Source organism: Cladophialophora psammophila (assembly GCF_000585535.1).
Source record: "Cladophialophora psammophila CBS 110553 chromosome Unknown aczJe-supercont1.13, whole genome shotgun sequence".
Taxonomy (NCBI): domain Eukaryota; kingdom Fungi; phylum Ascomycota; class Eurotiomycetes; order Chaetothyriales; family Herpotrichiellaceae; genus Cladophialophora; species Cladophialophora psammophila.
The window spans coordinates 949,194-970,818 of NW_006912934.1; the positions used below are offsets into that span (position 1 = coordinate 949,194).

Genomic DNA, 21,625 nt, shown 5'->3' on the forward strand with positions numbered 1-21,625 from the left:
TTCCTCCCATTGCCGGAGCTCTGTATTCCTGTTTTATTCCTTTCTTCCTGCATTTGGCCGTCTTCCATCAGCTCTCACGGTTTGGGTGTTGCCTGCGGGGCAACTTTCTCCCTACCGACTCCGGCCTTCCTTCGAGTTCATCACCACACATCCGCCCGTCGTTTTCTGCTTGTCGTGGCCCATTGCATCAGGTTGACGCAGCCTATGTTGACTCGTCAACTCGACCTTGCACGACCTGAAAAGACTACCTCAGCCTCCTCCGCGATACATTAAAGCTCCCCCATCCCATCCGTTTTCGCTGGGCCGGCCCCAATCTGCTTGTTCGGATCCCCAGGGATCAGAGTGAGCGCCAACATGCCTCTCTCCGAGTACTTTACGAGTCCTACATCCCTCTATAATCGACAGTTCCTCGGCAAGCTAGTCGCTCGAGACCAGATGCCCTTCGCCGACAATGCATTGCAGGTCCTCAAGAAGACCGCTCCTCATTCGGGCCACCCGAACTTCGCGCACCTCACCCTGCTCGTTTTCGAAGCTGTGTTGGAAGTGGTCTGTGTCAGTCTACCAGGATACATAGTGGCAAGACAGGGCATGTTCGACGCCGAGGGACAGAAGTTGATGGCCAATCTCAATGTCATGCTCTTTACGCCATGTCTTATCTTCACAAAGCTAGCGTCACAACTCACAGCGGAGAAGTTGGCTGATTTGGCCATAATCCCGGCCATCTTCGTCGTCCAGACCTTGGTTTCGTTCCTATGCGCTTGGACCATTGGGAAGGTGATGAAATTTAAAAAGAGACAAGCCAATTTCGTGATTGCCATGGGCGTGTTCGGCAACTCGAACTCTTTGCCCATTTCGCTCGTCCTATCTTTGTCCAAAACGCTCAAGGGGCTGCATTGGGATAAAGTCCCTAATGACAATGATGAAGAGGTCGGAGCTCGAGGGATCCTCTACCTGCTCATCTTCCAGCAATTGGGCCAGCTACTGCGCTGGAGTTGGGGTTACAACGTCCTGCTCGCTCCGCCCGACAGCTACACGGAAGCAGAAGGCGGGACCAAGAAGGAAGATCGCATTGAACGAGGGCGAGGAGAGTTTCGCGAGTATACGGATGAGGATGCCGGAAATCGTCGGCTGCTGAGCCCCAGCTATGATGGGATTCGAGATACCAGCGAGGACTTTGAGGAATACCAGGAGGACGACGACGAGGACGACGATGTGACTCGAATAGGAACTGAGTCACCGACGACAGCGAAATCCGACGGTCTCAAAACCCCGCGCACTCCCCACAACAGGTCCTCGAGGACTTCCCCCAATCGACAACTGAACGGCTCCGGCCCCGATACAATTGATCCGACACATGCTGCTCCCAATGAGATGATGGCGCCTCATCACCAAGTAGACTACCCTGCGTGGCTGAAATATCCGGAAAACAAAAAGTACGATGAGAATTGCGGAGGCATCAAAGGGTACATCAATCGTGGAAGAAACGCAGTACGATACCACCGTTTGAAGATTGGGCATCTTATTCGGACAAGGTCGAGGCGGGCCTTTGACTCTCTTCCTAAGCCAGTGCAGAGAGCCATGTCCTATACCGGGGCAAAGATGGCCGCCTTTCTGGCTGGTGTGTGGGAGTTTATGAATCCACCGCTGTGGTCCATGTTGGTTGCCATCATTGTAGCATCTGTGCCCTACCTGCAACATCTCTTCTTCGATAAGGGGACGTTCCTGGCAAATTCGGCCACGCGGGCAGTACAACAGAGCGGTGCTGTCGCGGTGCCACTGATTCTGGTGGTGCTCGGAGGGAACCTTGCCCGAAATACCATCCCCAAAAATCAACCAGGTGATATCACGGACCCAAAGGAAGAGAATAGGCTTCTCTATGCATCATTGCTGGCGCGGATGGTATTCCCGACAATTGTGATGGCACCCTTCCTTGCGTTGGTCGCCAAATACGTCCCTGTCAGCATCGTTGATGACAAGATTTTCATCGTGGTTGCTTTCCTCCTTACTGGGGCACCATCAGCGCTCCAGCTGAGCGCCATCACACAGACAAACAATGTCTATCCAAAGGTTATGTCAAACATCCTCTTTCAGAGCTACGTGGTTTGGATTCTCCCGTCGACACTGATATTGGTTCTTTTGGCCCTGGAAACGGTGGAATGGGCAACGAGTTGAAGTCCTGCAATAGCTATTGGGAAGTGTGTTTTTGTTGGCGTGATTTGTCGATATCGGGTTGACTTGGGCACGGAGTCATGGAAATGGGTGCTTGTGGGTCGATTGGACCGTCGTGGCAGCATTGTACTGATACAGCTTGGACGGACGGGTAGGGGGATATGGACAGACAAGCACCAGATAGGGCCAAAAAAAAAGAGACGACGATCAATATCTTCATGTACAATGACTTCATCCTATGCTATAATAGAGGATGGACAACCGACTGTTGGTGGGGCGGAGGCGAAGGGGTTTCTGGGCTATGTCACTGTGGCTTATTAACTAGTTGTCATTTGTATTGCGCAGTGTCAATCTTGAAATCACGAACAGGTCATGATCCATCAAGTCCATCTTGGCCCATCTGTGTTGGACGTTCGGCTGAAGCCTCATACGTATCCACCGATGTAGAATGACGTCGACCGTGGGTGTCTCCTGGGGAGGGGGGATCAGGGGATTTGGGGGTGCGAAGAAGGAACTATGGGACCTCCTAGCTGTGCCTTGCTGGCTGCCATGACGCCTTAAGCTGATCCTGGTTTAAAGCCGCGCTTCCCCGGGATACCGAATATGAGGTTTCATTGAAATGCCATACCGCCACACCACCATCCCGAGCCCTTCTCTCCCGTCCCGCCCCTACCTGGGTGTCCTTCTAGGTACCTTGCCTGCCTTAAAGTTAGTTGACCTTCAGCTGCCCAGCCGTAAACGACCCCGAGAAGCTCCCCTACAATCAGAATGTCCATACCGATACATGTAGATAATAGCCAAGGAGAAAACCCCCTTCCTCAAGGGGTGACGGGTGCTATACTCGGTATTGCATGTCCTAGCGAATGCACCGCCAGCCTCAATTCATTTTGCTAAGCCTCACCTGTTTTGTTGCCCTCATGTACCCGCTCGTATTGTATGGAGCATCGTAGAAACTGATCGACACGTTTGATATCCACTATGAGCCTGGTCGGTTTTCTATCTTTTGCTTCCCTATCAAGTTCCATCATAATTTCACCTTGAAATACTCCGGACTCGTAGCACATGCCCACACTGCATTGAGTGTTGAAAAAGTTCCAACCTCAACTCAGTCGTCAGTCTTCTTTCTCAGTCCTCAGCGCTCGGTGCTCGGTGCGCGCTCTTGCCTGAGCCGTAGCCGCTTCCTCCGCTTGCCTTACCCTCGCCTTGCCGCGCCTCGCCTCCCGATTTGACCTTTATTCTTCCCCCGGCACGCCAAACAACGCCGTGGTTGCTCAGCAGATCCAGGATCTTGCTTTCCGGGCGAATGAGACATCGACAGACAGGAACAGCTTCCAACAATTCATTACAACTACTTTCCCACCACCAACTCGCACTCTCGCCTTCATCTCGCCTCTTCCTCTAACCGTCCTCACCATCGCACCCCCCCCTCCCCCCGGCGGTTACTCACTCCCTCCTGATCAAGTGTATAGACCTTGTCAATCACCGTCTAGTCGTCCATCCGCACTCTCATCTCGTCTATTGTCGCAACTGTTTCACGTCGCATGCCGCCTTGACACAGCCCCATATCCCACGCGCGACTGCGTGCGCACCGCAGCCACATATCTGCATCCACATCAACCAAGTACGGAACCACCACCTTCTTAGTCACCATGGACGACTCATCATCCCAGCAGCCGTCCTCTCCCGAAGCCTCAAATTCCCCTGAACAACCACCTTCAGATTCTACCTCGACCTCCATGGCTTCACGCACAGGCCCTGCGCCGCAATCTCCCTCCAGACCTCCCTCGCTAGGTTCGCCAGGAAACAGCATGGCACCCTCAATGAACCCCTCCTCCGCCCCGCTGGGCCCTACCAACGCAGCCAGAAGACCGGGTCCGCTCCCCTCACGTGCAAGCGGGTTGAATTCTGATATTCAGGCAAAGATGAAGGCTTTCTCCTTATCTCGGCAGGGTGCGCCTCCCGCAAAAGCACAAGCAGGCGCGTTTACCGGTCAACAGCATGGTGCTTTCGTCGGTGGCGCTCTTGCAGGAGCTCCCACATCGTCTCCCAACTCTTCTGCTGCCAACCTCCGACTACCCCCTGGTATGCAACGGCCGAATGCGCCAACGTTCGGCTCCTCGCCTTCTCCGGTCACGGGCAGTCCTCGAATGATGAGTCCTCACCCTTCCATGGGCGGACTAGCAGCAAAACGAGGTCTGAAGCCAGGTGGCATGAAATTGTCAGATGCGCATAAGCCTGCCCCTGCTGGTCAGGAAGAGGAGGACAAGACGGACACCGGATCTCAGTTTAACAAGTATTCGAACATCATTGATACGAAGAAAGGCACGTTGAATTTCCAAAACAAGGCGGTCATCCACGGAAGTGGTATTGATTTTGCTGGCGGTAGTACCTTTTCAATTTCTCTGGATGAGGTCGACACCCTATCAGAGTTGGGTAAGGGCAACTATGGCACCGTTTTCAAAGTGAGGCATGCTCGACCCAAGATGAGGCGCCCGGGTTTGGGGTTGCGAGGCAATATGGTTCGGCATTCGTCAGCGTCGATCCCCAAGGTTGACGAAGAGACAGACTCGCAATTGGATACGAAAGGGACAAGCGGGCTTGTCATGGCCATGAAAGAGATCCGCCTCGAGCTAGAGGACTCCAAGTTTGCTGCCATCATTATGGAGTTGGACATTCTCCACCGATGTGTATCGCCTTTCATTATCGATTTCTACGGCGCATTTTTCCAAGAAGGTTCGGTTTACATCTGCATTGAATACATGGACGGCGGCTCGGTGGACAAGTTATATGGGGATGGAGTCCCCGAAGAAGTGCTCAAGAAAATGACGTTGTCGACGGTCATGGGGCTCAAATGTTTAAAGGACGAACACAATATCATCCATCGCGATGTCAAACCAACGAATATTCTGGTAAACTCGCGTGGTCAGGTCAAGATCTGCGATTTCGGCGTCAGTGGCAATCTAGTGGCTTCAATAGCCAAAACGAACATTGGGTGCCAGAGCTATATGGCGCCAGAACGCATATCAGGAGGTGGTATGGCCCAAGTTGGTGCTGGCGGTGGCACCTATAGCGTTCAGTCCGACATTTGGTCGCTCGGTCTCACCATCATCGAATGTGCACTTGGCCGATACCCCTACCCCCCTGAAACTTACGACAACATATTCAGCCAGCTTAGTGTAAGTCCTTGCGTATCTTCCAATTCAAGACAGCTACTAATTCGACCCCCCCTTTGATAGGCCATTGTGGATGGTGATCCTCCAGATCTTCCGGCTGATCAATTCTCGGAAGCGGCCATTGATTTCGTACGAGGATGCCTGAATAAAATCCCCAGGCTCAGACCAACCTACGCCATGCTCCTTCGACATGCTTGGCTTGCACCACTTCTGAAGCCACCCACGATTTCCGAGGACGAAGAGGGTGAACAAGCAGCCGAGGCCGGCATTGAATCAGCCTTCTCAAGTAGTGCGGCCCCAGACACTGCCGACAGGGAGGTAGCAGAATGGGTGAAGAGCGCACTTGAGAAGAAGAAAGCGGGCAAGTTGGCGTCGCACAAGAAGCCTGCGCTACATGAAGCGCCGCTAGACGCAGTCCCCGGTAGTCCCCTGGTTGCCCCCGACGGGACCATGCCACTGGCCGGGGATCCCATGGTAACTGATATCAAGGCAAACCTTGGAGTCAAGGTAGATTCACGGGACTTGTTGGCGGCAAAAGTGCAGGGCCTGGATTTTGCTTCATAATCACGCAAATGTTGCAGGATGGCAATGGTTTATGACCTAGGTTGGGATTGAAGAAAGTGTAACGATAGCGATGAATGATGAAAGTGCATCACTCCCATAGAGAGGCCAAAATACAGAGATACGGAAAGAACACCCAGTTTTAACTCCCTGCTATACTCGAGTCTCCTTCGGAAGTGTATTGCTGGACTAACAGCCACGTCAAAGCTTGCTTGCATAGAGCCGAACAGGCTTATTGAGACACTCTTCCTTGTCTCATATACAAAACTTAATTTTTAAGCGTATGACGCCCAATGATGTCAGTGGTTTTCGGCCATTTGCGCGACGCCATGAATTTCTGACATTTCCCTCAACAACCACAAGCCCTCCCCAAGACCATCAATTTACATCTACCAAGTATTTAGACTCCTGATAAGCCTGCCCATGGGCGAAGGCTTGATATGCTGCACAGAAGGCACCTGCCCTCTCGTTAGGCAAGAATGGGCCTTGTCCGCAGACTGCTGATCTGGGCAGCCGTTGATGGCGTCGTCCTTCAGGCTCATGGCTCTACGGAGGCCCCCAAGGCAATCCAGATTGACTACAAGAGCCGTCAGATAAAGGAACTTCAGAAGTCCGATGCATCAGCAAAGAAAGCAGCTCCCTTGGAAGCTCACGGCATCGTCGGTAAGGACTCACACTCACTGCTCGACAGAGCCCGAGTCGCTCAGATCATCGACAGGATTGCTTTCAATTGCCTCGTCTTCGTTCCTTATCGCGATCACACAACGAGAGCAAGTTGCCCAGATATTTGGAAAACCGATCTATGTCATTACCGACGTTGCCATTCTCCCCCTGTCTTCCCAAAATGAAGCCACTCTAGCCATCACAGCAGCCCTGGAGTCTCAGACGTTAGACTCGTCGTCAACTGACACAGATACCGATGTGACCGACATAGAGGACAACAACACCAATCCACAGGAGCAGGAAGAGCCCGAGACTCCCGTGGAACATGAGCTCCCTCAGCAACGCATCTCCAATCCTACCAGCATCGCCAGAGATGTCATTGCTAAGCGAGGCCAATATGGACGATTTGCTGCCCAATGGTTCTCCAGGCAGGGTTGGGGTGGAGGCAAGACCCCGGACACCACATCTGGGACTTCGACAAAGAGTGAACCCTTGAAAACGGCGTCCATCTCGACGGCCGAGGCAGATGCGGCCGAAGCAGATGCGGCCGTAGCAGCAAATCAACCTGAAGCCAGTGACGACAATGAAGCACAGGAAGAAAGGCATAGTACGGATGCCGAGCAGCTCCTGAGCGACACCTCCATCACCGAGGCGACTTCCAAAATTCTTAGGAGGACCAAGATGATTTTGACCTCTCGCAGCTATTTCTTCTCGTACGAATTCGATCTGACCCGTAGGCTAGGTGTTATGGGTGGCAGCGCAACTCCTCCTTCACGAGATTCCCTTGACCCTCTGGTAAGTGTATACCGACCACTGCCCAGAATCGATACAGTCCTAATTGAATCAGTATTTTTGGAACCGACGATTACTAGGCCCATTCATAGACGCAAGACAAGATTCGTTCATGACGCCCATATTGCAAGGGTTTGTAGGGCAGAGAACCTTTACAGTTACGAAAGCAGGGCCCGAGAATCCCCAGTCAGCCTGTATGGTAGACGCCGAGCATGATGAGCAGTCAGTAGGGGTACAACACGCCATAAACCATACCAACCAGGGCCTTGCCAGCATAAATAGTGACATGCGGTCCTATCTCCTAACACTGATCTCACGACGATCGGTTAAGCGATCGGGCCTTCGATATCTTCGCCGCGGCCTCGACGATGAAGGCAACTGTGCCAATGCGGTCGAGACTGAGCAGATCCTGTCTGCTCCAGATTGGTCTCCTTCTCGGCGAATCCGGTCATTTGTACAGATACGTGCGTCTATACCTCTCTACTTCTCACAGTCGCCCTACTCGCTGAAGCCGATACCTATGCTCCATCAGTCACCATCCAAGAACGATGCAGCCATGAAGAAACATTTTCAGGATCTCGGGCGACGATATGGCGGTGTCCAAGTTGTCTGCTTGGTGGACAAACATGGCCCCGAAGTTATCATCGGCGATGCTTTCGAGAAAAAGGTCCACTCCTTGCAGGAATCTAATCAGCTTGAAGATGTCTTGTATGAATGGTTTGATTTCCATGCCGAGTGCCGTGGAATGAAGTTCGAGAACGTGTCCAGGCTTGTTGACAAGCTCGAAAGTACTATCAAGAAATACGGCGAGACTGTGATCTCGAAGGATGGGATGGAGACAACCCAATCAGGAGTATTTCGAACCAACTGCATGGATTGCTTAGACCGCACCAACGTTGCTCAGAGTGCTTTCGGACAGTACATGCTGCAAAGAGACTTGGGCAGAGAAGGGTTCGAGATCGATCTGCTGCATGACGACAGTACAACCTGGTTCAATACCCTATGGGCTGATAACGGAGACGCCATATCGCGGCAGTATGCATCCACAGCAGCGCTGAAAGGAGACTTTACAAGGACCCGACGACGAAACTATCGTGGAGCACTGAATGATTTCAGCCTGACCTTGACTCGGTTTTACAACAACATGGTCAATGACTATTTCTCCCAGGCGGTCATTGATTTCCTACTCGGCAACGTGTCATGGAGAGTGTTTGAAGACTTTGAGAGCAGCATGATGAGCAAAGATCCAGGAATATCAATTGATCAAGCTCGACAAGCTGCGATCGAGAGTTGTGCTAAACAAGTAATACAGGAGCAGGACGAAGACCTCATTCACGGCTGGACAATGTTAGCGCCGGCACAAGAGAACACCTTGCGAACCATGCCGTTCGAAGAAGCGGTTGTACTTTTGACAGATGCGGCTCTCTACTGCTGCAGGTTTGACTGGACCACCGAAAAGCTTGCCTCTTTTGAGAAAGTTGACCTGCGATCTATATCGAAAATCCGGTATGGAACATATATCACATCAACGTTCAGCGAACGACAGATGAAGGAAGAGCTCAATGCGGGGCTTGTAGTGATATATCAACCTGGAAAAGGAAGCACTATTCGAACAAACACGAGATCCTTGCAAAACTATGTTGCACCTAAAACAGACGAATCTGAGAATCGAATCGACGGAGGAACAGGGATCCTGTCATGGCTCAGTCCCGCTTCAGCTGCACAGTCGAGAAAGTTGGCCATGAAGGTAATCCCAGCAGCGACGACAGATTCGGATGGAGTTGCGGGGCATCAGGAAGAGGCACCGTTGGCGGTGGCTGAGGATATTGCAGATGAAATTCGACGGGCGCTCACGGGGACCACAGACCATGGTGAGCAGCAAGGCACTGACCTTGTAGAGCAGTCGGCCATTATCTCGTTGGAGGAAGCGAAGAAACGGGTTGGGTATCTCGAGCAGTTGGGTCATTCCATCAAGAAGATGGTCTGGACGTGAGAGAGGACACGCAGCATAACAATGCAGTTCACCACTTATGTCTTAGAAAGCATATCGTGCACATCTGACGACAACTCTGCTCCACAGCCAGTGTCTGACATGGCGCCCTTTTGTTCCCCCTTTGCCATTCTCCCATGATCCCTGCCTTCAGGACAGCGACATCGGATACATCTCGGAATATTGTAATTCCGCGCCGTCTTAGTCACGATCCCGCAATCGGATGTGATTGGCGGGGAAGAGGGGGCGCTAAAGACGATCTGGATCTGGGATCTCGCCATGCCGCAGAGTTTCATCCCCCCCAAATCTGCTCTGCATGCAATCGTCCAAAATTCTCATCCAATCCTACCCTGTCGTGTTGTGTCAAAGCATTGTTGGTGTTGACGGCTGCCGACGGGCTCGGCATGTTTTGATGCGTGTGCCCTGTATGACGAATTCTCGGCACCCTGAACGATTTCTGAAGAGTCGGGATAAGTTTCAACTCAACTGACTTTTGTTCACAGGTGTGAGGAAACGAGTCGGCTAAATTCACGAACAACCAACACCCTACCTCTCTGTGGCCTAGCCTTTGTTGAACATACCGTTCCACCTCGGACAAGCGAAAATAGCAAGGAACTCCTGTTCTCTTCGTTTTCCTTCATACCCCTCTCCCGACCTCCGACGTTGGACACTTTTTTCCCCGATCGAAGAGCCTCCGGGCAACGGTGCCCGTCATGACGTGGCAACCGGAGGAGGATGGGTTGAGACAGTTGGCAGAGTATCTGAAGAATTCATTGAGCGGTCATGACAGGAATAAACAAAAAGAAGCTGAGCTGGTGCGTCTTGACCTCCTGTCGCCTGTCTCTTTCCTGAGATAGAAAAAATATCCGGGGTAGAAGATCCCCGCGCGGGTCTCTATCCCGAATCTTTCTGGAAGAGCGTCGTCACTAACGTCACCATGGGCAATACAAACAGATGCTCATGAATGCGCGCAACAACAAGGATTATGTCAATTACCTTACCTACATCTTCAGCACCCCGCAGCTGAGCCAGACTCTGAATCTCGCCGCACCTAGTCTCTTCCTCATTCGCTATGCTGCAGCTGTCAACCTCAAGAATCACGTCAAATTGTTCTATAGCCAAATCCCCAAGGATCAGTTGGCTTACATCAAAGCAGCCACACTCACCGTTCTTCGAGACCAGAATTCGCAGCTGCGCAGTTTCGCCGGAACTGTAATTACCGAGACGGTCCAACAGGGCGGTCTGCTGCAATGGCCTGAGATTCTGCAAGAGCTACTTACGCTTGTCAGTAATACCGGCGGAAATGTTGCTGGAGAGACCCAGGAAGGTGCGATGAGCGCTCTGGCGAAGGTTTGTGAGGATAACCGCAAACTTCTCGACAAGGAATTTCAAGGCCAACGCCCTATGACTGTCATTGTGCCGAAACTGCTCGAGTTCGCCAGCCATCCGAACCCCAAAATCAGGGTGTTTGCGCTCAGTACACTGAAATCGTTTATTCCGCAAAAGTCGCAGGTCCTCTTTTCTGCGTTGGATGTCTATCTGCAGACCATCTTTCAACTCGCTTCAGATCCAGATGTGCAAGTCAGACGCATAGTATGCCAATCACTTGTACAACTCGTGGATTCGAGACCAGACATGCTCGCACCTCATCTCGAGGGCTTGGTCAATTATATACTCACCCAACAACAGTCGACAGATCACCCGGATCTTGCCTTGGATGCCGCCGAGTTCTGGCTGAGTATTGGGGAACAAGATCAATTGCGAGACCAGATGGGGCCTTATCTGGAAAAGATCATTCCTGTGCTTCTCGCGGGGATGGTTTACGGTGAAGAGGACGCTTCCAGACTAGGCGGTGAAGAAAATAATGCCGACGTCGAGGACCGCGCGGAAGACATCAAACCTCAATTTGCGCAGACCAAGGCGGGAAGAGGCGTCGTTTCCGCTGAGAAGGAGGAGAGTCAGCCTGGAACGCCACAAGCAAATGGGACATCGCAACCTAAGAAGGATCTGAGTGATGGGGAAGTCGAGGACGAGGATGAAGACGAAGACGAATGGGATGACGAGGATCCTGAGAACGCGTGGAGTTTGCGCAAATGCTCTGCCGCTGCGCTGGACGTTTTCGCAGTCAACTACCACTCGGCTGTCTTCAACATCATTCTGCCATACCTTAAGGAAAATCTTTCACACACCCTCTGGCCAAAGCGCGAAGCCGCAGTCCTCGCTCTCGGTGCCATCGCAGACGGTTGCATGGATGTTGTCTCACCTCATCTCCCAGAGCTCGTTCCGTTCCTCATCTCTCTCTTGTCGGATGAGGAACCTGTTGTTCGTCAAATCACTTGTTGGTGTCTTGCGCGTTACTCCGAGTGGGCCGCTCGATTGGATTCCCAGGCTGATAAACAACGCTATTTTGAACCCATGATGGAGGGTCTCCTTCAGCGCATGCTCGACCAGAATAAGAAGGTCCAGGAAGCTGGGGCTAGTTCCTTCGCTTCTCTCGAGGAGAAATCTGGCGACAAGTTGAAACCATATGTCGAACCTATTTTACGGCAATTTACAGAGTGCTTTCGGCGGTACAAGGACAAAAACATGTACATCCTCTACGACTGCCTGCAAACCCTCGCCGACAATGTTGGTTCTCAGATCGCCAAACCGGAACTTGTCGACCTGCTCATGCCCGTATTGATCCAACGATGGAACAAAATTCAGGACGATTCTCGCGAAATGTTTCCCTTGCTCGGCTGTCTAGGATATATCGCTATGGCTTACGGCGACACCTTCGCGCAGTTTGCGCCTCCCATCTTCGATCGGTGCATCAAACTTATTTACGCGAACCTACAACAGCACATGGCTTTCATGAGTGGCCAGACGGTCGATCAGCCAGACAAAGACTTCATCGTGACGGCATTGGATCTTCTTAGTGCGATTATCCAAGCCATTTCGCGGGAGAAGTCGGCGCCGCTGGTGCAGAACTCGCAACCGCAGTTCTTCGAGCTATTGGGATTCTGTATGGAAGATGCCACCACGGATGTGCGTCAGTCCGCGTACGCGGTTTTGGGTGACTGCGCGATCGCACTCTACCCCAGCCTAGACCCCTACCTGCCCAAACTCATCCCTCTTCTGATAAGTCAACTTGACCTCGATAGCATCCCGGATAGCGATTCCGAAAACGCCTTCAACGTCCTCGCGAACGTGTGTTGGAGCATGGGCGAAATCGCCGCAAGAGCACCGACCAGCAGAATCTCGCCTCTGATCGAACCACTCTATCGCGGTCTGTTGTCGCTGATTACGAATGAAGAAGTCCCTGACGCTGCGAGCGAGAACGCCGCGACCACGTTGGGAAGACTCGGTCTACCATGTCCGATGGATCTCGCGCCCTTCCTGTCCGAGTTCGCAGAGCCTTTCTTGCAGTCCATGTCCAAGATAAGCACATCACATGAAAAGGCTTCGGCTTTTATGGGGTTCAACAACATTTTGGAGAAGAACCCTCAAGCCATGGAATCCAGTCTGGCCTTGTACTTCTCCGCGATCGCACAGTTCCCGCTCAAAGGCCGCCAGGGACAGGAATACAGCGATGTCCGCGCCAGTTTCGCCCGTGTCATCAACGGCCTAGCCGGCTTGATCGGACAGGAGAGGTTCGAGGGCTTCATTGCCGGGCTGCCCGTGCCGGTTCGGGCAAAATTGAGGGATGGCTATGGTGTTGGTTCCGGATGAAGAGGAGAACTGACGCGGGACCCGCGCCGTTTGCGGAAAACCCCTGCCACCCGCAAAGATACGTAAGAGCAAACGAAATCGAAATCGAAAATAGAAATGAAATAATGCAGCAACTAACCCCCAATTCCATCAAGTGACGCTGGGATGTCTGTGGAGAAGGGGAGAGCGGAGGGTGTATTAAGAAAAGCCATGGGCCAAACCAACACAACACGAGCCTGGACATGAGCATGAGCATGCGACGAGAACGAGACGACACGATTGATCGACGGGGTTGCGACATGAAATGCAGTAAAAATTAGTTTTGAGCAAGCGACCTGGCTTGGGGTTTCTTGGGTTGGAAGACGCGCGCGATTAGCAATCACACCAAATACATCACATCACATTCGCAATTGCCAACGACGACGTCGACCGGGGCGTCACAAATGAGACTTGGACCTCGGCTTCGGCTTGACAACAGGATGAGCTATCAAGAGCTTCTTTTTTTTTTCTCTCTCTCCTCGGAAGGAAAAACGACAAAATTCAACCAAACTCGAGTGGTCTGCGCTGTCTTGCAGGCCCGTGCCGTCTATCCGTGCGACATGGACGAGCTACTTGGCACTAGGACCAGGACCAGGACCAGCAACAGGCACAGGGACATCAACACACAGGGGGAGCCTCGATCGAGAATTGAATGCGCGCGCAGGTGGAGAGACCTAAGAGCCTTGGAATGTGCTGAGCAAGTGGACTATTTTGAGGGGGATGATATCGATGCAACTGGACCGAACTGATTGACCTGACCTGGTCCGAGCTGAACTGAATTGAACTGAGCGGAGTGAGCTAAGCCGAGCTGAACCGCAATCGATTGGGGAAAAAAACCTGCTTCTTTTTTTTATATGTAGAGAGCGTCACCAGCGTGGTCCTTTTTTTTCCCTTTCCCCCTTCCCCCCTTGCACCAACCCACACCCTTAGTCTTTCTTCTGTAGCGTAGATAGTCTAGAGTAGATAGTGTAGGCACTCCAACCCCCCTCCTTCCCCCATAGCATGGCTCGTTTCTAGCGAGTTACATATGTAGTAGTTTGCAGCAGCATTAGGAAGGAGACCGCCGGGAAACAATAATCAGAGAGATCAAGTTGTGGTCAACAGCAGTGTGGTATTTGAAAGATCACCGAGGAGAATAAGACACCAACCTGTCTTGCACTTACAAGCAAGCAGCCTTGGTATCGAGAATATGCTAAATGCTGCCTTCTCTGTCAAAAGACAAGCCGCTTGAATCCTCTGCCTTCCCTTGCTGTGTCTTTTCAGCTCACTCGGTCGAAAAGCCTCGAGCCACATCAAATGGTGTTCGAGAAAGCCACCCGTCGTACTCGTTGAAGGTAAAAATATGTTGATAAGTCCATGTCAGTGGTCCTCCCGCCTCACCCACCATCGATTTAAATTCTGACTTGTCCCTTTTTCACTCACCAAAGACGCCTGATCTGCCATGCCATCCGGTCTTGTGCTTGTCGTGAGTGCTTGGAAAAGAGACGAAAGGAGCATGTGAAATGTGAGCTAGACGCCAGTGGCAAGACTTAGCTGGAATTGCTTGCTCCGATTCCCGTCCCGGTTGACAAAATAACTCTTGATGGGGTAGCCTGGAGCAGCACATTGCTGCCCACAGATGCTTGGCGCAAATAAATCGGACAGTCCCTCTTAGACCACAATTGTTTTCTGTACAGGAGTAAATGCGTACTTTGGCAACATGGCCATCTTCTCTTCAGGACTTGTCTCGTTATCAGAGTAGACCAACCTGGTTGCTTTTGGTTTCTCCTTCTCCTTGTCTTTTCTCGATCCAGCTTTGTCTTCGCTGGCTTCATCTTTGGTGGTGGTTGGGGTAGCAGTTGGTGGAATTCCGCCTTTGGCGGCGGCGGCGGCGGCGGCATCGGCATCAGCCTGTTTAGAAGCATTTGCGATCAGGTCATCAAGAGAGGACGCGTCTTGAGCTTCAACAGCAGAAGGCTGGTTCGGTACAAGAATTTGGGGCGGAAGTTGCGTAACTGTGCTTCCTGGAGCTTGTCCAGGAGCATACTGCGGCACAATGTTATGGGATTGTGGAGCAGGAATCTGACCTTGATGCATTTGTTGAAATTGGAAAGCATTGACTGGTGGAGCACCAAAAGCGGGTCTCTGTGGCAAGCCTGGAGCACTAGGTAGACTTACACTGCCAGTACGAACTGGTGCAGGGAAATTACCGTTTGTAGCAGGTGAATGGGAGCGTTGCGCGAGAGCTGGAGGCTGCTGTGGAAACCCTGGAACTGGAGATCCCGACCCATACGGACGCGGAGGCCCACCGGCCTGGGGGGGATAGGGTTGGCTTGGGTACGGTGACTGATACTGGGAAGGGGAATAACTCGGCTGAGGAGGATAACCCACGGGCGGTGGTGGTTGCTGGGGCTGAAAGGACGGTTGCGGTGGTTGAGCGTATGGCTGTTGAGAATATGGGGTCTGCGCGTATCCTGGTTGCCCAGGCTGTGGAGACGTCGAATGTTGGCCGTAACCTCCGACAGCAGGCGGGGAGCCGGCAGAAGGATAAACAGGCGGCGCCTGATATGGAGCAGATACAGCAGCTAGGGGCTGGGCGAAAGAAGGGGACTGACTGTACGAACCATTCGTGGGAGGCGCTGCATATGGTTGTTGATATCCAGGGTAGGTTGGAGATGCTGCCTGTGACGACGAGTGTGAGCGAATGTGATACAACAAATCATTCAAACGACTAACCGTGTTTACCTGTGGCTGAGCTTGAACAACAGTAGCCGCAGGCGGATTGGGAGTGGCACCTCCACTGCTTCCTCCATCCGCCTGCTCAGCCGCCAACTTGGCGGCCTTGTGTTCAGCCAGGCGTTTCTTGATATCGGAGACGGACTCAATCTTTGGTTTCTTCGGGGCATTCGGGTGCTGAACACCTTGAGCGAGATTACCAGTGGATGCTTGTCGCTCAGCTTGAGCTTGATGAAAATTGGTCAAGACTCGCTGATTATGCTGTTGAACAATATCTTCGGGAATTCCCTCCATGCCAAATATTTCAATATCTAGACCCGCTCGGTTAGGAAGGGCATTGTCGACGGCAGTGAGGTTCTCCTTGTGGACTTGACTCATGTGGACACTGAGACCCCCTGCGGTGTTCAATCTTCGACCACATCTTTCGCATTTGAAGTGCTTCGCTTTCTGATGGTTGATCAGAATCTTGAGGTCGTCGAAATCGCGCTCGCAGTAGTAGCACCAGGGTCGCGCCAGGACCTCCTCGACGTCGGGGTGATGACGCTTCTTCTTGGTCATGACGAGGGCGAACTTGCGAGGGATGGAGGCGTATCCCGAATTGCGGCCAGCTTAGGAGGTCTCTAGATGAGCAATGGAATTCTTCCAAGACGTAAAAGAAGAAGGAAACACGCAGGGATAAGGAGACAAAGGTAATGCGATGGCGCGTCGATACCCGATGCTCGTGTGAATTGCAGGAGACGATGTGGAAGGAAAGAAGGAGGTCCGCAGAGCGAAATGTCCGGGGCGCAGTTTCGCTCCTGCCAAGACTCACGGCCCCGACGGGGCAAAGCCGCTTGCCTGACCTTTGAGATTGCAATCCAGCCTTGCAAGCCTTGCAGCCTCTTTCCCCGAATTCAATAGACTACTGCTTCGTAATACAAATACGTACTACGGTAGACAAACCTTGGAACGCTTCTCTTGCACTCCGTACGACGCGCGTATCAGGTGCCCTGCGGGACACAAACATCTCCCCATTCCTCTCATTTCATGGGTCTAAAATCTGCCGTGAGCATGATACGCCTGGATGGGGGGAACTGTCTACCTACAGTAGCGAATATAGGTCTATATACCGAGTATCGCAAGCTCTTTACAAATCAAGCACGGGTCTTTTCATTGAACCGAACTTAACCACTGGATCTCCTCGCACTGCGCAGCGATCGCCTCGTCAACGGTGCGTTACCCTTGACTACGATGGTCGACTCAGACTCTTCGGTCCTCATGCTCGGCCTTCTGAAGGACCGTTCGTTGCCACCTAGGTCTTTGTCGTTTCGTTCAGGCGCTACCTCCTCCTCTCCCCTCGATGGTGGTTCTGTCTCCGTGCCTACTTGCTTTCCACCACTCGGGCCATTGCGCTTGTCTTGCGGAAGAACCCTGTCTTTGAATGTGATACTTTCCACCCCGACCCCTCTTCTGGAGGACTTTGCTGCTCTTGTGTTCACCCCTAGTTTTGTAGCCTGTGCTGCCACCCCATTGACAGCTTCTGGCGCCGGCGTCGTTGCTGGTGTTGTTTTCTCGCTATCATCCGCCTTTTTCTGCTTGACCACTCTTCGTTTCGGCTTCTGGGACTCGCTGGTATCCTCACTTTCCTTGACTGATTCTTCTGGCTCGGCTGCGTTCTTCTTGGCCCGCGGTCTCTTGGCTTGGTTGGTTACTTGCCAATAGTTCCACTTGAGCAACATGCTGAGGCTGCGAACTGGATTGACGCCGTTCAGAAGCTTCTGCTTCCAATCTTCGGCCCTCTTGGGGTCGTCATGCAACCACGTGTGATCTTCTTTGATTGACTCGATCAAGTCCGGATCCGTCCACTTGTGTGTGCGTTTAGACATTGGAGACAACTCGCGCCACGTTGGCTTCGTTGATGATGACGATGATGATGCCACGGGCTTGGTACTGGCCTGAGCTACAGTAGTGCGACTGACCACCGATTCTCTTTCTTTTGCCTTGGTATACTGATTTGGGTGCTTGGGCTTGGGCTGTTCTGCACCATTAACAGTGAGCTGAATTTTCCGGCGTTTTGAATTGGGCGTGTCTTCTCGGGTGTCGAGTCCTGATGGGCTGGCACGCTTTCTGCCGCTTGGCGTAGAAGCTGCCGATGGAGCCTCCGACACGTCTCGTGTGGGCGGAAACTTCTTGCCATCGAAGCGGGTCCTGGTCAAGCGTTTGTTGACGGCCTTGTCTGGGGATTCGCCGGGGACTTCGCTGCCTTCGGGAGACAGAGGTCTAATGATCTCACCATTCTCATCCACATTGCGCTTAACATATGTGATGTTGTACTCTTCATGGTGAGTTTGTTGTCGGGGAATGAGTCGCTTGCCATCTCGCTCGATGGGGATCCAGCCGTCGACGTTCTTTGGATCTTTGGCCTTGGCCACTTTGGCTTTGTACTCTCGCTCCTTGGGCACAAAGCCGCCTTGCTCGAATGGCTCCTGGAAGAAGCGCACATCATGCTTTTCTCTGTCTGTCAGATCATCGGCCGATCTCAGACCGGGAATACCAGCATGAAGGAGGGCAGGGCGATTCGCGTCATACTTGTAGCCGTACAACGCAGCTTCTTTCCGTTCCTCAAAGACATCCGGTGCGGGGAGATGTCGAGGATTTTTGATGGTTTCTTTGCCCTTGATGTTCGCGATGTGGCGCTCCAGCTCCAGGTATTCGGTCTGGGCGTCTAGCATGGCAAGTTGGTTGTTGGCGCTCGCGGCATACAGTTGCTGCTGATTGAGATTTGCCAGATTCAGGATGAATTTTTGCGGATCAGTTAGTGGTCGCCATCCATCGTCGCCCAGCTCTTCTGAACTGTAGGCCAGGGGTCGGATGGCCGACTCGCCAAAGGCGGAGCGCCACAGGGTGTCAATTTCATGGGCTGACATGATGGACAGTGAGAATGGTGACGAGAGAGAAGCGCAAGATCTCTTTCCATCTAGGTGATGAGGGCTAAATGAAGTCGTGGGTGCCGTGGATCAGCGGATGGAATGGGAGAAAAAGGATGGTTCGGGGCGGAAAGCAAAAGGGCAGTAGTTGGGAAGAAAGGTAGCGCGCCACTGGGATTATGTGAGGGAATCAGTGATGCCCAGACAATGGCCAACGGTCGATCCAGATGAATGAAGCGACTATTCAAAACAACAACAATAACAATCTGAATGGAATGGGAGGCACAGGAGGTCCGGCAGGAGTGCTTTGAGTGCTTCTCGTGGGAGGCGGCCAGGATCCATCCGTGGCTGATGAGCACTTAGTATTGGGCCGGCCTGCCCAATCACAGCACGCCGTTTGGACCATTCCTGCCCGGCCAATCAGCACCGGCAATCCTTTTGGGCGGCCTTGGCATCCAACTGTCAAAATTTTCTCTCCTTTTTGTGTACAGTGTGCGGAGTACCGAGTATACAGAGCATCTTCATCGAGCACAGAATGACCCCTGCTATAGGTGCGTGCGCGCGTGGCAACATTCGCGGACAGGGAAGAGCGACAAGCACGTCTTCAGGTGATTAATGTGCTGTCTCGAGTAGTTGACAGCATGTCTGCATATCGGCTCTTTGTCTACCCGTCCCAAGGCGTCGACAAGCGTGACCCTCCTGCAAGGAGCGGCCGTCATTAGATCCCCTCTATCATAATTATAGGCGATTCCATGGACATCAGCCCCCAGCTTGGTTCCGTCGTTCCCTTATCCGCTTCTCTGTCGCCTTTTTGGCACCCTCTATCCAGGCATCATAGGATCCGTCCTTGACCTTCATCTTGACCACTCCCTTGAGCACCTCATCCGTAAATCGGACAAAGTTATGCCGCCGGAGCGCGTTCTCAAAATCCCACTTGGCTCGCTTACGTTCCTCTTCGGCGAGCATGTCGGGTTCGTCGAGGTCGCGCCACTTGATCCTCTGGTCTTGGCACACCACCATGAGGTTGAAGCGGATCTCATCTTCTGGGTATCTGGCAATCCTTCTCTGCAGCACAGACATGATCTTGTCCGGGAATTCGTCATCGGTGCAGTCGCCGTGTGAGATGGGGTAGGGTTGGAGTCCATCGAGTTCATACAATTTGCCGTGATAACGTGTGTAAGCAATAAAGTGGAAGACGTCCTCGGATCCCGCGCTGGGGTCACGCAGTGTCTCGTCAACAAATGGACTAGACTTTGCAAAGCTGTTGTGCACAGTTCGGATCATTTCCGAGTTTGAGAGCGACTCTCCCCTAAGCCCTGCATCGAACCCGGTCGTGAAGTCCTTGAACTCTTGTAGCGCCGGTCCGATATCAATTCTTGCCCCCGTTGCCGCATCCGCCCCAGACGAAGACGCATCGACAGATTTGTCATTGTTCAAAACCACCGAGAGGATGGCTTGGGTGCCACAGGCGTTCTGGATTGTCTGGGCCGCAAAGAAGAGTCCCTCGTCCTCGACTGCGGCACGATCGTATGAGCCGTCTTGAGGCGTGCCCTTGCTTTCCGACCCTTGCCCGATCCACTTGAAGAGGAAGATGACGCCGTATGCAGGACTGTCCACAGATGTATTCTCATGTCAGCATGGCTGGCTTCGAACGAGAACGATAGGGTCGGCAAGGAGGGAGGAAGGCAGCGGGAGGGGGCTTGGGCGATCTTCGTTGTTACCTCAAAGCACGGATCCAGTCTGCGTTGAGTGAGAACAGCTCTTCAACCTGCACGTCCTTGACTCCCAGCTGTTCGATCAGAGAGGTGAAGACACCCTGTCACCCGCATCAGCTTGTCAGCGATCCCATCTTGAGTACAACGGCTGAGCGAGCTTGAGCGCGAGCGCGCATCTCGGGGCAGGGAACCTTGTTGTCGGCTTACTTCGTCGGATTCGATGGTGCTCCAACCACCACTGGCGGCATCTTCAGCCATCTGGCTTGCTGACGACCAGAAGCGTCAGGTGCTACCTAGCTAGAGATTCGAGCCTGCGCCGTCCACTCGGTGGGTTAGTTCGGTGCTCAGACAACGCACGAATCTGTCTACTCGGTATACGTAGGTAAATAATATCCGAAGTGGGGGTCAGTTGCGCACGGTTGCGCACGGTCAAACTGCGGTCCAGCAAGTTTGTCAGGTACCGGGCGATGGGGCAGGCGGGTTGGTGGAGGTAGCTAGCCCGCTACGTAGGTGCAGGTAAGTACTGGGTACTTAGGTGGCACACGGGGCACAAGGGGCACAAGGGCCACAAGGGCCACAAGTGGCACCAGGGGGGTGGCTCGGGTGATGTTGATGAGGCTTGCCTAGATCGGCGTTAAAGCAGATGCCTTGGGTACTGTAGATAGGCACCGCTAGAGACCCAAGTAGCCTCTAAGTAAGGCTGGCGGGCTACTAGGCCCGGTGAGTGACAAAGGTCAGGGTCGAACTTTTACTTGCAGAGGTCCCTGAAGGGGGAGTACATGTATGTAGCTCGATACGTACCGGGGGGTAGGTACATAGGACAAGAAGAGCAACAGGTCCCGCGCATCTCGTTCGTCGGGCCATGTCCCAGTGGGAGCCTGATCACTCTGCCAAGGCCATCGCCCACTGCAATGCCCGAGCTGCTTACAATGCTTGTGAATCCTCCCTTGTGCCTGATCAAATACAAGTAAAGGCAGACATGCTTTCATTGGCCTTCGGGTTATTGTGTCATGTCTACCCAGTACTGTGAACATTGGCCCTAGCAATGCACCCATGAACCTTGCAGCCCCCCTCTTGACTTCGCTCCCCTTACCTGGCCTTCCCTTCCCTTCACCCAGCTAATGCGATACGTGGGGTTGATAATTGAATAAAGGCAGGTCGATCCATACCCATGGGTCTTTTGGCATTGCTGTTCCTTTCTCCACGACCCCT

General features: G+C 52.8%; 7 protein-coding genes across 7 annotated transcripts; 4 read left to right on the forward strand and 3 right to left on the reverse strand.

The window, feature by feature from the left end:
* Positions 1-354: 354 nt before the first annotated feature.
* Positions 355-2,172, forward strand: A1O5_08465 (uncharacterized protein; the record flags this gene model as incomplete). The annotated part of the gene is made up of 1 exon (XM_007749047.1): positions 355-2,172. The coding sequence occupies one exon, from the start codon at positions 355-357 to the stop codon at positions 2,170-2,172; it is 1,818 nt and encodes a 605-aa protein (XP_007747237.1).
* Positions 2,173-3,818: 1,646 nt separating this feature from the next.
* A1O5_08466 (STE/STE7 protein kinase) lies at positions 3,819-5,906 on the forward strand (the record flags this gene model as incomplete). The annotated part of the gene is made up of 2 exons (XM_007749048.1): positions 3,819-5,345; positions 5,406-5,906. 2 exons carry the CDS (start codon positions 3,819-3,821, stop codon positions 5,904-5,906), a joined length of 2,028 nt encoding a protein of 675 aa, XP_007747238.1.
* Positions 5,907-6,382: 476 nt separating this feature from the next.
* A1O5_08467 (uncharacterized protein) lies at positions 6,383-9,351 on the forward strand (the record flags this gene model as incomplete). The annotated part of the gene is made up of 3 exons (XM_007749049.1): positions 6,383-6,566; positions 6,622-7,361; positions 7,414-9,351. 3 exons carry the CDS (start codon positions 6,383-6,385, stop codon positions 9,349-9,351), a joined length of 2,862 nt encoding a protein of 953 aa, XP_007747239.1.
* Positions 9,352-10,302: 951 nt separating this feature from the next.
* On the forward strand, positions 10,303-13,059 carry A1O5_08468 (uncharacterized protein; the record flags this gene model as incomplete). Its single annotated transcript, XM_007749050.1, has 1 exon — positions 10,303-13,059. One exon carries the CDS (start codon positions 10,303-10,305, stop codon positions 13,057-13,059), a length of 2,757 nt encoding a protein of 918 aa, XP_007747240.1.
* A 1,668-nt stretch (positions 13,060-14,727) lies between these two features.
* On the reverse strand, positions 14,728-16,350 carry A1O5_08469 (uncharacterized protein; the record flags this gene model as incomplete). The annotated part of the gene is made up of 2 exons (XM_007749051.1): positions 14,728-15,738; positions 15,823-16,350. The coding sequence occupies 2 exons, from the start codon at positions 16,348-16,350 to the stop codon at positions 14,728-14,730; spliced, it is 1,539 nt and encodes a 512-aa protein (XP_007747241.1).
* Positions 16,351-16,955: 605 nt separating this feature from the next.
* A1O5_08470 (uncharacterized protein) lies at positions 16,956-18,698 on the reverse strand (the record flags this gene model as incomplete). Its single annotated transcript, XM_007749052.1, has 1 exon — positions 16,956-18,698. One exon carries the CDS (start codon positions 18,696-18,698, stop codon positions 16,956-16,958), a length of 1,743 nt encoding a protein of 580 aa, XP_007747242.1.
* A 759-nt stretch (positions 18,699-19,457) lies between these two features.
* Positions 19,458-20,671, reverse strand: A1O5_08471 (ubiquitin carboxyl-terminal hydrolase L5; the record flags this gene model as incomplete). The annotated part of the gene is made up of 3 exons (XM_007749053.1): positions 19,458-20,307; positions 20,420-20,514; positions 20,621-20,671. The coding sequence occupies 3 exons, from the start codon at positions 20,669-20,671 to the stop codon at positions 19,458-19,460; spliced, it is 996 nt and encodes a 331-aa protein (XP_007747243.1).
* Between the last annotated feature and the right edge of the window lie 954 nt (positions 20,672-21,625).